Raw genomic sequence first — 15,020 nt, forward strand, 5'->3', positions numbered from 1 at the left:
TATTGGAAATACTAAAATAAGCGCTGCTGTTTCAAACTCCTCTTTCCATGCTCAGTTGCACAGTGTTGTGTACTGGTTTCCATCTCTTTTTTTTTTTCTCCCCTCTTTTTTTCTTTATTCTCAGCACGGACATCCCGCTGTGAGACAGGGAGCCCTTCAGCAGGACAGATGGACAGCAAGGAAATAACTTCAGAACTAGGGGAAAACTCTCCTGAACACAGGCAGAAAGGTTCTTTTTGAGCACTGCAGAACCAGGGGCAGCTGCTGGGGCCGTGCCTGTGCTGTCACAGGAATGGCTGGGGAGGAGGGATGGAATTGCAATCCCTGGAATGATCTGCTGCGGTCGGTGTCCCCGGGCAGGCAGCACACGCTGCACAAGTGCCTTCTGCTCAGGAAGTGATGATAGACGACTAAATGCCTTTAAAGCAGCCCGAGACAGAGATTCCTGTCTTAATTTTCATTTGCAGTCAGGCAAAGCACACTCAGATCCCAGGGAAGGTGAGGAAAAGCACTGCAGTGGCTCCAGACCAGATGAGCCAGAATTCCAGCAGTTTTCAGTATCATAATCTTTTATTGCACAACACAACCTTTATATCCACGTTTTCTTCTATGTGTTTTAAATAAAAAACATATGGAGTATATATTGCCTGAACTGAAAAGTCAAAAGTATTAAGAAACAATACACTGCAGCACTCACAGTATTGAACATCACACGTCAAGATAATTATTAACAAAACACATTTGGAGATAATTCCAAACCCTGATCATTAGCATCCAGGCTGGATTTTCAAAGGCATTACAGGTTACAATGCATAGACACATACAATTTATAATTCAGCAAAACAAAATCCATTTATAAAAGTCACAGTGAAAGTGGAGGTAAACTTATACTAAGCTTGTGTAAGTAAAATGACTATGAACTGCTGTTCTGGAAAGCGATTTCCAGTTAGAGAATTATATACAGGAGATAACAGAACAGAATTATCCTCTGAAATCAGCTTATTTGCAGAAAGATAAAGACTGGAGAGTTGGTTTTATTTTCATAGCCCAAAACTTAAAACTATCCTGGGTCCTCTGTGCTGTGTGTGAAAAACCTGAAAACATCTTCAGGGCTCAGTAATGCTAAGCACAACTTTAAGCCAGCGGGGTCTATAAATCGTCCAGGGTAAAGCAGTCATTAAAAAAAGTGAAAGAAATCTATCCCAGAGTTTAGAATTAGTTAAGAGATCATTTTTCTGCAGTGTCTGCTCTGAAATCTTCCCTTACCTGCCAGGCAGTTGTGATTTCTTTGCCATGCAGAAAGGAAGATCCAGCTCTAAACCAGATTCAAGCAGTGTGACCCTGCAGCCACCTCACTTGTCACTGCTGTGACCCACAGCCACTGGGTTTTCTCTGCCTGTTATCTCCCAGAACCCCAACACCATGGATTTACACACAAATGGGGTGGATGTTCCTGTGCCTGACACAACACGAGAGCTGAAACCAAACACAAAGAACAACTCAGCAATGGGAACAACCTGCTCTGACAGGAATTCTTCCCTGCTGCCACTTCCATCATCCCCCTCATCATGTCCTTATCATCTCTATATAAGCAGTGAGCAGAAACCTGAGAACAAGGGCTCCCAGTTCTTGCAAATGCCAAATGAAGCTACAAAGCCTTTAATTATTAGCTTTTTAGGGGTAAAAAAAAAAATCATGAGGGATCATGCAGCTCACAGCAAGGCTCTCAGCTCCCAAAGTACAGTTCTCAGGCTGAATACATATTCTTATGTAAGCCCTTAAAAGAAGTAAGGGTTTTTATTTCTTAACAGTCATTAGAAAAAAAAAATAAAGCAGAAGAATGAAATTAAAGTTCTCTGTTAGTTTAATCCATTTATTCAGGTATTTTTGAGAGTAATGAGATTTTATGAATAACATTCTTTAGCAACTAACAGTCACCATACTGCAGTATTAAAATATTAGTTTAATAATGAGTTTGAAATAGGCTGATATTCACCTGGCAAACAAATCTGAGGGTGCAGCAGAGAAGAGATAAATTTGCTGCATGTGGAATTGTAGCTGTGAAAGGTTAGAGAAGGGGCTGAGGACCACAGGGGATCCAGTTGGAGTCATTAACTGGGAATGCTCAGCCCAGAGCCCTCATCTCCTCCCACACTCATCTAACAAATGGGGGTGTGGGGCAGTGGGGATTTTCCTCAAAGTTTTCCTTTAGAGGTAGTGAGGATTGTCCCTGGGGAATGAATTCCTTCCCACTTCCACGTTTCCAAAAACCAGTGCTCAGGACACACTGGAAATCAGCTCACTGGGAAAACACAGTTACACCAAAATAAAAGGACTGCCCAACCTCAGTTTCATAAAACATCCATTGCACCAACTCAGGGCAGATCAGGGCTTAACAAAGCCATCAGACTAGTTCAAAATATCCACATCAGGGCTTAACAAAGCTATCAGAGAAATTTAAAATCTCCACATCCTTCAGTTTGCTGGAATTTTAACAATTCTCAAAGACCAGTTTTAGGTGCTTCTGCAAATCAGCATTCCTCAAGACAAGTGTTTGAGTTTTGCCTTCGAGGATCTGTGAGGCAGAGCCTGTGACCACTTTGTCTCCAAGAATGGAGCCTGGAGTGGATTAAGGAGCCCAGAGTATCCTCAGGGCTCACTGTGGGGAGCCGAGGGAGATTCCTGCTTTTCCTATTACCTTAACAGACTTTGGGATGGGTGATTTTCCAAATGAGGCATGAGCTGGTTTATCACAAAACCAGTGTTTAACTCAGCCCTTATCACTCTTGCTACATTCAGGGAAGAATATTACACAACTAATAACAAAATGTCAAAAATATTCACATTAACAAATTCAGGTATTTTGCATATTGAGGTGTCTCCCAAGCAGAATTCCTAAAACTTAAAAAAATGACTCAAAAGGGAGTGATACAGAAATTCCTGCTGTGATAATTTACTGCTTTTGTTTAAGGTAACTAAACCCAAAGTGCTTCCAAAAAAAAAAAAAAAAAAAAAGAACTCACACCCTCACTGATGCAGAAACTGATCCCTCTTTGTAGGATAAAATAAAAATTAAAAAGCCAGCACATGCACAAGGACCACAGAGGAGCTGCTTATGGCACAAAGACTTCCCAGATCAAACCTGGCAGCACCTTCACTTTCCTCTGAGGAGGATGGAAGTTCAGCAAGGACTATTTCAGATTCCTGTGCAGAATACTGGGTATTCAAGTTAAAAGTCTACACCAAGTCCAAAAGTTATTTTTAGATATTTTTTTAAACTCTTGAGCTCAGCAGACATTAAGTGGCTGCTGTACATAAACATCTTTTCATGTCATTTTTGAGTGCTTCATAAGGGTTATTTTCCTTTATTTTATTTTCCTACTTCTTATTTTTCTATTTTGATTTTCTTTTTTTCTCCTTCCTATTTCACAAGCATAAAACAGATGCAGAAACATTTGATGTGCTGTGGAATTGCCCAGCTCACTTCATATGAGATCTCCCTTTGTGCCTTGTTAAAAAACCACTCCAAAATGGATATAAAGGGAATGTTAGAAAAATTGGTCATGTCATGTTTTTGTTCACACACAGCAATGAAAAAAGTATTTTAAATAAATGTCCCACCATTCCTCCAATATTGAAATGGACAGGAGACCATTTACTGCTCACAAACACAGGGATTTGGGAGTGTGAGGGTGGAAAAGATATCTACAATATCATCTGTAGATTATAAAGTGGCAAAAAAAAAGCTAAGGGAGCACAGAAAAATATGTATTAGCAAAACTTTGGTCTGCCCAGATATAAAGAAAAGTCCTAAAGGGAAAAAAAAAAAAAGCAGCAGTATTCCATAATTTAATGATGCAATTCTATACAAAAGTCCTCAGACCTCTCAAACATGGATTTAGTAGATCAGCCACTCCCATTTTTTGTTGCAAATGTAGGATTTCAAAAGCTACAGGCCCAGAAAAGAGAATCAATCACGTTACATAACCCAGTTTTCAGATTACACTCCCCTGCCATCCACCTGCACAATTCTTCTGCTTCTGCCAAAAAATGAGCACAGGTTGGGCAAGAGCAGCTAAATCCTTGTAAACAAAGACTGCTTGGAACAATTAAAATATTGTTAACCTGAACAAATCACAAATCCCAGCACTAATTAAAGCTTGTGGGCTTAAATTCACGTTTTCATTTCCAGTATTGCACTTCAGGAGGATGAGAGCTTTGATTAAGACACAGCTGATGCAGACCAAGATTCTCATTTTCTCTTTTTGGTTGGGTTGCCTTCCTTAATTATTTAAGGAACAAACAGGAAAAAGTTACAAAGTGTTCATATTAAGGAGCAACAAAAATGACTCAAACAGGAATTTTGTCATCACAACTTCTCCTGAACAGCAGCAGAGAAATTCCTAAAGCCAAACCAGAAAACACACTGTGAAAATCAAAATGTGATCCATTTCTGCAAGGAGTGCTGGAATTCCGACCAGAATTCTGTAAATACATTTATGGGAAGTGGTAAAAAAAAAAAACCCACTGAAATTTGCAGGAAAACTGCAATTCTCATTGTAATCTGAATATTGTAATTCTGGAATTGTAAGTACCTGTAGTTTTGAACATCTGAAAATCCCAAACTTAAATATCTGAAGTGCACAAGCAGTCAAGACAAAGCTCAGCTTTAAGATGTTATTTAATTTTATAAGAAATTGTGGTTTGCAGTTTAGATTCCTTGGAAAGAAAGAAAAAAATGAAGGCAACAAAGCCAAAGAAACCAAGCAAATCTCCCTCTCCTTGCAGGGAAACTTTAGTCTCAGTTTAACTTTTAATTTTGGGTTGCCAAACACAACTCCAAGAACCTGTAACATCAAGGCCATTATTTCAGGAAACAATTGAAACAAACTTAAATTTAGATCCAAATGTGCAGAACTCCCTCTATTCAAATTTATCTCTGCCCTTGAAACTCAGCACTTGACAATGATCCTGTGTAAGGATTGCAGAGATCAGTAGGGAGACACCCACCTCAGAGAGACAATTTCATTCCTAAATTAAATATCTAAAAGGGTGACGACGCAAAAAAATGGTCTCTTTTTTGCAAGACAGTTTGATCCTTATGTTCTCACAGTTATTCTAAAAATTGCCTCAGAAAACGGAGAATTTTGATCATTGCCACTAATGTTTCTAAAGAATTTTGGTCAGAAGTTTAATTAAGCAATATTCTTGGATTAATTAATCCAATGGAATGCAAGATGCAAATATTTACTTTTCCTCTCTCTTTAAGATTATTTTGAAGCCCCTTCAAGCATGTTGGAGTTTTCTGTACCTCACAAGACAATAAGATCTTCAGACTTTTCTCCCTCTCAGTTTTGGGCTGAATTCAGTAGTTGAAATTTGGGATGTGGCTGCTCATATCACAAGTACAAAAACGACCTTCTGAAGAAATTATGATGCTGCAGTGGCTCCCTCGTCCAGCGTGGAAAGAAATTTCCTACTGCTTTAGAGTGAAGAAATATCTGAATATGAAGTTTGAATTTTGTTTCTCCTTCTGTGACACCAAGAAGGATTAACAAGAAGGATAAAATTAAGTTTTAATTGTCTGAAAAAGGTGAGGTGAAGGAAGCACTTGTCTAATATCATCTGACTTTAAGTCTAAAATAAACTTTAATATCACAGAATGTAAAAAGAGTCAGTAATAAAATAATATACATTAAATATTCCTCTTACTACTACTAATAGGAACATACAGACAGGGTTTTCTCATTTACCAAAAGCCTTTGTAAATGACCTGATTCTAAAGAGCTCTTTTTTGTAGATATTGTAAACATTTAGAATTTCTAAGGCTAAAAACAGGCACAAGTCTTCCATGAACAGTTATTATTCCTAAAAGCGTTAAGGAATATATTCCAGATTTGCTATTCCTTTTGATAACAACAGAAATAATTGAAGTATAACATTATAATTCACAATGTAGATTCTTAATGAAAAAAGAAATACAGCTTAACCCTGACAACAATTAATAATATATAGGGAATACTCCTTTTTTTTTTTTTCTTTTTTTTTTAAATTATCTAGTACATCAAAATGACATTTCCAGAATCTTTGTGCTGGGTGTGACTCAAATTTTATAAAGTTGAAGGAGGAACTAAAACATTTCTAAGAGGATAAAACTGAAGCGTCAGCTTTAGTAGCACCCCAGATTCCCAAAAACGCAGGAAAAATCTGCAATTCCATCCTGAAGCCACATGGTTGGTGGCACCTTTTAGCAGATGTTCAGCCACTCCCCTCCATCCTTTCCATGAGGTGATTTTGTTTTGTGCCTCGTTAAGGTACCTGAGCCAACGGTCTGATTTCAGGCTGGTTTTTCAAGTTTCCAGAGGTTTTCCCAACCCCTGCCAGCAGGCTGATCCCAAGGAATGGTGAGCAGCAAGGCAACTGCCAAGAACATCTGTCCTCTAGGAGTCCTCTCACCCCTGGCTGTGCCACCACACTCACCACCAGGCGATTTCAGCAGAACATTTATCCTCTGGGAGTCCCCTCACGCCCTGCTCAGGCAGCCCAGCTCACCACCAGGTGATCTTGAACTCGTAGATGGGGCGCTTGCAGTAGTAGTGGTTGATGAGGTGCTTGTCGCACACGCCGATGCACTGGTGGTCCACGGTGATGCCCCGGGCGGACAGGTCGGTGACAATGCAGTGCAGGAGGTCGTAGACGTCGGCCACGGCCTCCCAGGGCCCGAAGGACACGTCCACCTCGCAGTGGTGCTCAAAGAGCTTGGTCTCGCTCTCGCTGCGCTCGAAGCGCAGAGAGTTGAAGTGGGGGCACTCGTAGGGAGTGATGGGCATCTCCTCCTTGAACACACACACCTTCAGCTTGGCAAACCTGGCCTTCCTCTGCATGGCGCGCAGCTTGGCTATCTCGATTATCCGCTCCAAGTGGTCTGGAAAAAGAGACAAAGTCTTGAGGGTTCTGACGAATCGACGAGGAAAAGAGATCAAAAGCAATTATTTCATGTGAAACATTTCACTGTGGTTGTTGTTATCAGCAGCATGCAGCAAAATATAGAAAAATCAGATCAATCTCCGTTATCTGGTGAACTTGGTGGCCTTATTATATGCCCAAGTTATCTGGCCTTGCTGCAAGGCCAAGTTTATTCAGTTGCAAGTCCTGACAGAACAAATGGAGACAAACCCTCTCATTTATTAACATTACTGCCTACTCTTGCTCCCTTTTAAGCATAGAAATCCACACCCTGGGATGCAGCAGGATGTGGAGACCTCAACGATCCAAACAGCACAAAAAACACAGAATAAACTTCCCAGCTGCAATGGGATCAGTTTGGGAGCTGAGAGCAGACTGAAAGCACGAGATTTAACACTGGAATCCCATTAGAAGAAACAGTCAGTGCTACTTTGTTTATTTACCTTTGTAATATGGCATTAGGCCCAGGAAAGCTTGTCTAACTTTTTCTCCTTTAAGAGGCTGGATATCCTCTAGATTGTCTAGCAAGGGTCCTATGGAATAATACTGAGCTTCCTTGTACACTGACCTCACTCGCTCTCGGGGGGGCAGGTCACCAGATCGTAGGAAGTTTAGTATGTCTCTAAAAAAAGGGCAAAAATATCATTAAGAAACACATTTCTGCCAAAACTGCTGCAGGAGAGGAAATGCTGGATATTCATTGTTTGCTTTATTGAGACAGTAACTGAAATAAATGAGCCATATTCCCAACATTTGTTTGTAAAACCGTTTGCCATGTTCAGGTTTCCAAGCCATTGTTTCACATTTTGCCTCAGTTGATGTCAAAACTCATTTGAAAAAATATCAGAGGATTTTAAACCAAACACTCAGTGTGGAGGAAACCATTTATAACACAAAAGAGGCCAGAGTGTTTCATGGGAAAGAAACTGTGGTCACCGCATTTCAAATTTAGGTCTGGGACAAAATAAACTTTTGCATTTTCCCAGATAATCACATTCATGGACATTTTATTGCACACAGACCCAGCTGAATGGATGGGACATCTGCAAAGGAGGTTTCTCCTCCCAGATCAGGGCCATTTACAGAATAATAATCAGAACTTTTAATAAAGAGAAAGAACATTTCCTTGTAGTTCTGAAACACTGATCAGCAACAGGATCTTTTGACAGGGAAAGAAATCACTTTATAAGTATTAACCAACAAAACCCCTATCAAATAAACAAAAAAAAATCACTTTGTAAGTATTAACCAGTAAAACCTTATCAAATAAAAGAAGCATTACTGGAATCTTAGAATGACAACAGATACAGCACATGCTAACCTGGCTCTCTGTTCCAGCTCTATTTCAAATTGAGGTTGATAAAATCACAAATTAATTGATTTTCCAACAATTGCCTCATGTAAAGAAACAATTATTTTAGAATAAACACAGTGGCCTAATCTATCTCTGTCCCAGATTATGGTACAACCCAAAAGTGCTTTGAAAATAATTCAATGTTCCTCTGCTGAAGAAAACAAGAAAATGTTTATAAAGGAGCAACAAGAAATTTGGGATAAATTGCAATGCGTGCTTTGGGCAAAGACCTGAACCCATGAACACTGATCACCTTTTTTAGCAATCTCACCCCAATTCAAACAGTGCATTAGTAATCATGGTTAGTTTAACTAAAAATAAAATAAAAGCTGAGTACTTAGGAAGGAATCCTGGAGGTGAAGGAATATGGCACAACCAACAAACAATTTAGAAAAATTAATTCTTTAAGGGCTTGTGCTTTTTTTTAGCAGTTATATCCTGTTTAAAAATTGAAAATATCAGATTTTCAACTGTGTAGGAATACTCAATTCATTCCTTCCATTCCTTCTTCCTTGCAGATACTGAATATCAATTAAAACCCAGCGCTGTGCAAAGGAATTTCCTATGTAAAGCAACACCAAACAGTTCCTTTAAACCATCAAAACAACTTGATACCTTGAAAGGAGATACTCTTAGGGAGACAATGCACAAATTCAAAGCATTTGTTGTTTTTCCTTTCTCATTTCACAACCAACAAAGAGTTTTTAACTGCAGTTACTCCTCTGATGCTTTGAAGGCGTGTAACGTTAAATGCTGCACAAATACAATTTAACTCGAAGAAGGAAAAAAAAAAGGTTAAGAACAAGTTTAAAAATAAGTTTTTAGCAAGAACTTTCAAAGCTCGCCCTGAGGATCTGTACTTACCCAAAGTAGGTGCCATCCCTGTCGATGAAGTACCTGCCCTCAGCATCCGTGGGGATGTAGTGCCTGCCACTGAACATGGCTGCCAGCATGGTGTCCTCGTACCTGCGCAGCGTGGACAGTCTGGTGGTGAAAAACATCCCCCCCACGTTCAGTGGGACAACTTCTGGGAACTGCAAAAGCAATCAGGACATCAGGAAGGAGCCTTCTGTCCAGCACAGCTCCCAAAAGGCACTTGCAGCTTTGCCACAGATGTGTGGTTCCTGCCCCACTGCCACAAATCAGGGAGATTTGAGGGGTAAAAATGTGGATGCTTTGGCTGCTGGGAGGAATCAGGGAGTGGTCTAGTTGTAGTTGGGAATCTGAAACAGCAGAAATCACTCAGCTGGAATAGCAGATATTTGAGATATTAATGCTTCTTCTTGGCTCTTTTGGGGAAAGGAAAGAACAAAACCAAACCTCTTCCCCAGCCTTACACAGAGAAAAAAAAGGGAAGAAATCTCAGGTCAACTCTGCTGGCTCCTTTACACAACCAGACTATACTATACACTGAGAAAATATTTGTATTTATTTACATCAGGCCTAAAATCTTACTATCACACCCCAAGATGCCTTAAGTACCAGAATAAACACTTAATTGCATATCTCAAGTCTAAACCTGGATGGAACTTTTAAGTAAAGCTGCCGAGCTACTCAAATAAATTCAAGAGACTTCGTTTTATTCCAACATGTTAAGTGCGCTGGGTATCCACAACGAAATCCTGAATTCTTCAGCACCTGAGCAGTCTGTGCTGCCGTGATCATCCCCAGCACAGGTGAGCTCTTACCTGCTGAGGCAGCAGAGGTAGCGCTTGTCCTGCCTGGGTGGCGGTGGGAGTGGCCGGCTCTTGGAAATCATCCTCTGCATCCGAGCTCGACATGGCATCATCCGGGGTGGCACTCACTTTGTTCTGCCCCGTGACTACCACCATCCCTCTGGCTCTGGGGAGCAGCTCTGCTGGGTAGGAGGCCGTGGCAGTGCTGAAGGGAGACCCAAATTAATTACCCGAATTACCCCGATCAGCGGGGCGCTCCCCGCAGCGGCCGCGTCACCCCGAGCGTTGCCAGCGGCAGCGTTATTCCCGGGAACAGGAGGCGCAGGGATGCCGAGCGCCCCGGGAGAGGGCTGCGGGCAGGAATGCCGCTGGCACAGCTGGTCCGAGGCCCTCCAGCCGCGGAGCCGCTGGCAGGGGCTGGGAAGAGCCCGGCATCCATTGGCTGCGCGGTGCAGGGAGCGATTGGCTCCGGAGCGGCTTTGCAGGAAAATGTCATTTGCTGGGAGAATTTGGGTGGCCGCTGTCCCAGCCTGTCCCTCGCCAGGGGCGGGATGCAGGAACACGGCCCTGCCAGGGGCGGGGCGCAGGGACGCGACACCCGGCTCCGTCTGTCACCTTCAGCCGCTCGCTGGCAGCGGGCACGGGGAGGGCTCGGCTGGGCGCTGGAATTCCCTGGGAAATGGGAAAAACCGGGATTTCTCACCAGCCAGGGAAAGCGGGCGTTTCCCTGCCCGCTGCATCACATCACACCACACACGGACGCGCACGTGAGACACAAATATTTAACTCCCCTTATCACGCTGCTAATTATCAATTGAATTCAACACCTACAAGGATTCTCGGTCCATCCCCAAAGGGAGAATGGGATGCACTGACAAACTGCACAGTAAAAATGGTAACTGAAAAAGCAGAGTAGCAAAGAGAAACCCCGCTGCTCTCCTTACACTGCATTATGTAAAATCCCTGTTCCCAGGATGTCTCCAGCAGCATTACAACTCCCTAGAAAAGCCAATCCACTACCAGAGGCTCTATCTACCTCCAAACCTTCTCTAAAATCACTATAAAATACAGAAAGAGGAGTATTATTTGCACAAGCACATCTGGCACGTTTATTTATTGATTAAAGGATGCTTTCCCTCAAAATCAGCAAGAAAAAATGACATAAAATTTTAAAATTCTGCCTTATTAATTCTGCTAACAGTCATTGTGCACACTGTTAGATCTCAGCTCACAGAGGAAATACTGAGTTCAGAGAGAATGAACCCAGACAGACCTGGGATGCTCCTGAGCAAAACAAGTACTTTATATAGACCTGATCAGAGCAAAGCTTCCACTTCTGTGGGAGTGCCCACAGCCTTCTTCCCCCAAAATTCGGAGATGAATTCTAGATCCTGTTTAACACTCTAATAAATACAGATAAATAGCTACTGTGAAGTTCCAAACATTTTTCTTTAAGCTGCAGCTCATCAAGAGGGTTGGCTCAGCTCAGAGAGGGATTTAATTTCTCTCCTCTACAGTTCATAATCATTTTTCCACCCCAGTCCACTGCACAGGCAGATAAATAAGGATGGAAGTGCTTCTGAAGGGCCACACCCTATGAACAATTTTAATATTTGTCCTAAAACAATGTTTATTCTGACATCAATTATCAAAACAACTCAGCTATGCCTCACAGATAAAGAATAGGCACAATATAAATGACAGATCATTTTGCTAGGGATTCCTTTAAGGAGGTAAACAAATTATCAACCAGAAAGAGCTTGCAGTACAGCATTTATAAGATGCACAGTCAAAAATTGAGGGTGAGCCTGTATTTACTGTGAATGTATTATTTATAAAGCTGCCACTTGACACCAGTGCTTCGGCTGCTATTTCGAGTTCTGTTTTGAGTACTTAAAAGAACACAAGATTGATGAAAAATGTGTTCTTTGTCTGCATTTTTCAAGGATGTCCCCTAGATTTCATTTAAATGGAGTGTAGTGTGAATAAACATTCACTCCATTAAATATATCAGCATTATTGACCACAGAATGGGTTTCTGGGGTAAGCTCATCCATTTGGCACTGCACCAAAAAGGGCCTCTTCCCTAACAGAGCTAGAGGACTGAGAAAAAGGGATTTTTCTCCCTCTTTCATAATCTCCTTCAATATGACACCAAGGTTTAAGAAAAAAATAGCCATGAGACAGCACTAATTACGTTCTGGTCAGGAGTACCAACCTTCTCTGCCATCGGAACATCCACACAAAACAATCCCTCAATAATGAGGTTTAGCAGACCGTCATGAGGCCAGGATTTTGAGGACAAGCTTAGTGGCAATAAAAACACAAATGACTGACAAGTTGAACCTGTTTTTTGACGTTCATTAAAAGGTGAGTGAAGTTCCTCTCTAGGCTGGCTTCACCTGTTCACCCAGGGAGCAGTGAAACAGCTGTGCTGACAGGAGCAGAGTCCTTCTAAAAAAAAAGCAGAAGTTAATCACTGCATTTCATGAAGAAAACACATCCATCTGAATCCCAGAATAGTTTGGGTTGAACTGGACCTTAAAGATATCCAGTTCCACCCCCCTGCCATATCCACAGACCAGGTTGCTCTAAGCCCCATCCAAACCTAGGCTGATCCTCTTCTTTGCACTTAAAGCACGTGCAATAATTATTTTTAACTATGGCAGAAATATTCCTTTGTTAAATCTCTCATTAAGTTTACAGAATTTATTAATTTAAACTAAGCAAATATCTCCATTTTACTTTCAAATGCATCTAGGTCTAGATCAACAGATAGTTAATGGGAAAACACCACCAATAAACAAAATTATCATTAAATCAAATATTTGATTGAACCACACATCAGCAGCACCCAACTCTACTAGAAATGCCTCCTTCCAGTCCTTCCACCTGTCATTTAAAAGCAGGGGTTGCTTCCTGGAGCTTTGTTGGGGACAGCTCAGATAGTGTCCCACACGCAGTAAAGAAAGCTCAGTAAATGAACTGGCCCTGCCAGTTTGACTTCATTCACCAGGGAATGGCAGCAACCCTTGAATTTGGCTTGATGCTAAGATTTATAAAAGCCTTTCAAGGCTCTGCTGTTCCCTTAACTTCTCCATATTGGTTTAAAGAACTTTTTCTTAAATACTTTCTGAGGTTGCACCTGTGTTGACAAAGTTACAAACCCCAAAAAAGTACATGCCAACAAAAAATGACATGATGGTTATACAGTCAAAGGCTTTTTCAGCAAGGTTCTGATGAATGAACCCATCATACAGGAGTCCCACACAAACTCCTGTTTGAACTCCTTGGGATGTGCTTTTTGGGGAGACACCAAGTGGATTGTTGGAAGGCTGCCTCTTTTTAAAGAGAAACTGGGGTAGAATGAGACTTGATTTAGAAGTGTCTACATCACCAGCTTCAAGAGACACAGATGATCAAAAGGTTTGTATGAACACAGAGGGAAAAGACACAAGATACAGTAAATTCTAATGAATCAGTGTCAGAACAGCAAATAAACATCCTGCAAGAGGGGCTGGGATCTCTGAGCTGAAATAAACTGGCCTGGAGAATCCTGGACTGTAAAATCCCAGAATCTCTAGTCATAAACAGCGACACACAGTCTGATGAAAGAGCAGCGTAACTCAACTTTTGCACTCAGAACTAAGACAGGGTGTGTGGGTGGGTAGAATGAGACTCCCCATCACAGTGACCTTCCAGGCAGGAGCAGGACATTAGGGACACCTGGCTTGGGGCTGGGAGTGACCAGTGGGTGAAGGACACTGGGGCTGCACTCACTGGTGCCTGGCACTGCCCCTCACACTGGAATTCCAGTTTTCAGAGCTGTCTGACAGCTGTGAGGAGCACAGGCACCACATACACACACACACATCACCACAGCGGGTGGATGGGGCAGCACAAACCCAGGCGGCGGGCACGCCAAGAGTCAGGCAAATAACCAATAATTCATTCATAACTAATTAATAATTAACTGTCACCTCGCGCCTTGCCAGGGTGACAGCCTGACCGGCGCCACCGCTCGCGAGGGGATGGTCGCGGCCGCGGTCCCTCCGCTCCCCTCACGCCCCCCGACCCCCTCCAGCCCCGCGGCCTCCCCGCCGCTGCCTCACCTGCCGCGGGTCGGTACCGGAGCCCCGGCCGCGGGGAAAGCCCCTTGGGGGATGGAGGGGATGAGGGGAGCGGGGCCGGCTGTCCCCGCCCGCGCTCACCTGGTGGTGCCTGCCCGCGGCTGCGGCTCCGCTCCGGCCCGGGGGAGCGGCCGCGGCCCCGCGTCACGTACGGGCCCATCCGGGTCCCGGCGGGCGGAGCCGCCCAGGCGGCACCAGGAGCGGCAGCGGCACCGGGGGTTATCCCTCAGTGCCGCGCAGCTCCGAGGGAAACGCCCAGCGTTAATTAGCCAGGGTTAATTAGCGGCCTCGGGAGCAGCGCGGCCGCGCTGCCCTCAGCCGGCACCGCGTGTGGGAGGGACGGGGAAATCCTCCTCCGGCAAGGCACACAGAGCCGTGAGGGCACCGGGCTTTATAAATATCCCAAACGCAGCAACGGAGAAACGGAGGAAAAGCAAAAACTCCGTCAGATCCAGAATCTGAGGAAATGCAAATATTTTGGCAAGAACTCCTCTGAAAATCAGTGGGGAAGGTTGAAACCACCTTGAACCACCGAGCGGAGCAGAAATCGAGACATAACAACCATCCCAAAAATACCTAATGGAAATAATCATGTTCCACACTGTATCCTAAAGATCGAAACTTTAAGATACAACTCACAACAGCAGTTTCCCCTAGCAGAACATATCTGAACAAAATTACTTCTGAGGAACAAATTCAAGAGTCTAAAAATTACCTGCCTCTTCCTGCAGTGAACAAATCTCACGTTATACCTCTCAGTGGGACACTCCAATTTACCATTTTTTCATCACCCAGATATTAAAAGCAAACAAAAAGCATTAAATTGCAAACCTTAAAATGAGATCCAAACCCAGGACATGAGATCATACCTTCCCTCACATCAATATCTCGAAT

The 15,020-nt window shown here is 42.9% G+C and overlaps 1 protein-coding gene across 4 annotated transcripts; it reads right to left on the reverse strand.

The window, feature by feature from the left end:
• Window positions 1-652: 652 nt before the first annotated feature.
• On the reverse strand, window positions 653-14,272 carry KCTD7 (potassium channel tetramerization domain containing 7). 4 transcript variants are annotated; one of them, XM_088066080.1, is made up of 6 exons: window positions 14,208-14,272; window positions 12,343-12,450; window positions 10,009-10,201; window positions 9,185-9,354; window positions 7,410-7,588; window positions 653-6,925 (listed from the first exon to the last, which is right to left on the reverse strand). In XM_088066080.1, exons 3-6 carry the CDS (start codon window positions 10,150-10,152, stop codon window positions 6,549-6,551), a joined length of 870 nt encoding a protein of 289 aa, XP_087922206.1. In that variant the 5' UTR covers window positions 10,153-10,201; window positions 12,343-12,450; window positions 14,208-14,272; the 3' UTR covers window positions 653-6,548. The 4 variants fall into 4 exon arrangements, with proteins under 4 accessions (XP_087922206.1, XP_087922207.1, XP_087922205.1 ...); XM_088066081.1 differs by having other exon boundaries at window positions 12,343-12,447; window positions 14,109-14,262; XM_088066079.1 differs by having other exon boundaries at window positions 14,109-14,262.
• Window positions 14,273-15,020: the final 748 nt, after the last annotated feature.

The sequence above is a fragment of the Pseudopodoces humilis genome, chromosome 23, assembly GCF_049639895.1.
Source record: "Pseudopodoces humilis isolate 2021_Gansu_Grassland_sample_001 chromosome 23, ASM4963989v1, whole genome shotgun sequence".
Taxonomy (NCBI): Eukaryota; Metazoa; Chordata; class Aves; order Passeriformes; family Paridae; genus Pseudopodoces; species Pseudopodoces humilis.

Coding starts and splice junctions, on each gene's coding strand:
- KCTD7 (XM_014255048.2), bottom strand. CDS start 12,234: ATGTTCCGATGGCAGAGAAG. Junction 10,202..12,214: donor ATGTTCCGATGGCAGAGAAG/GTTGGTACTCCT, acceptor GTCTCCCTTCAG/CACTGCCACGGCCTCCTACC. Junction 7,589..9,184: donor AGGGATGGCACCTACTTTGG/GTAAGTACAGAT, acceptor CCCTTTTTTTAG/AGACATACTAAACTTCCTAC.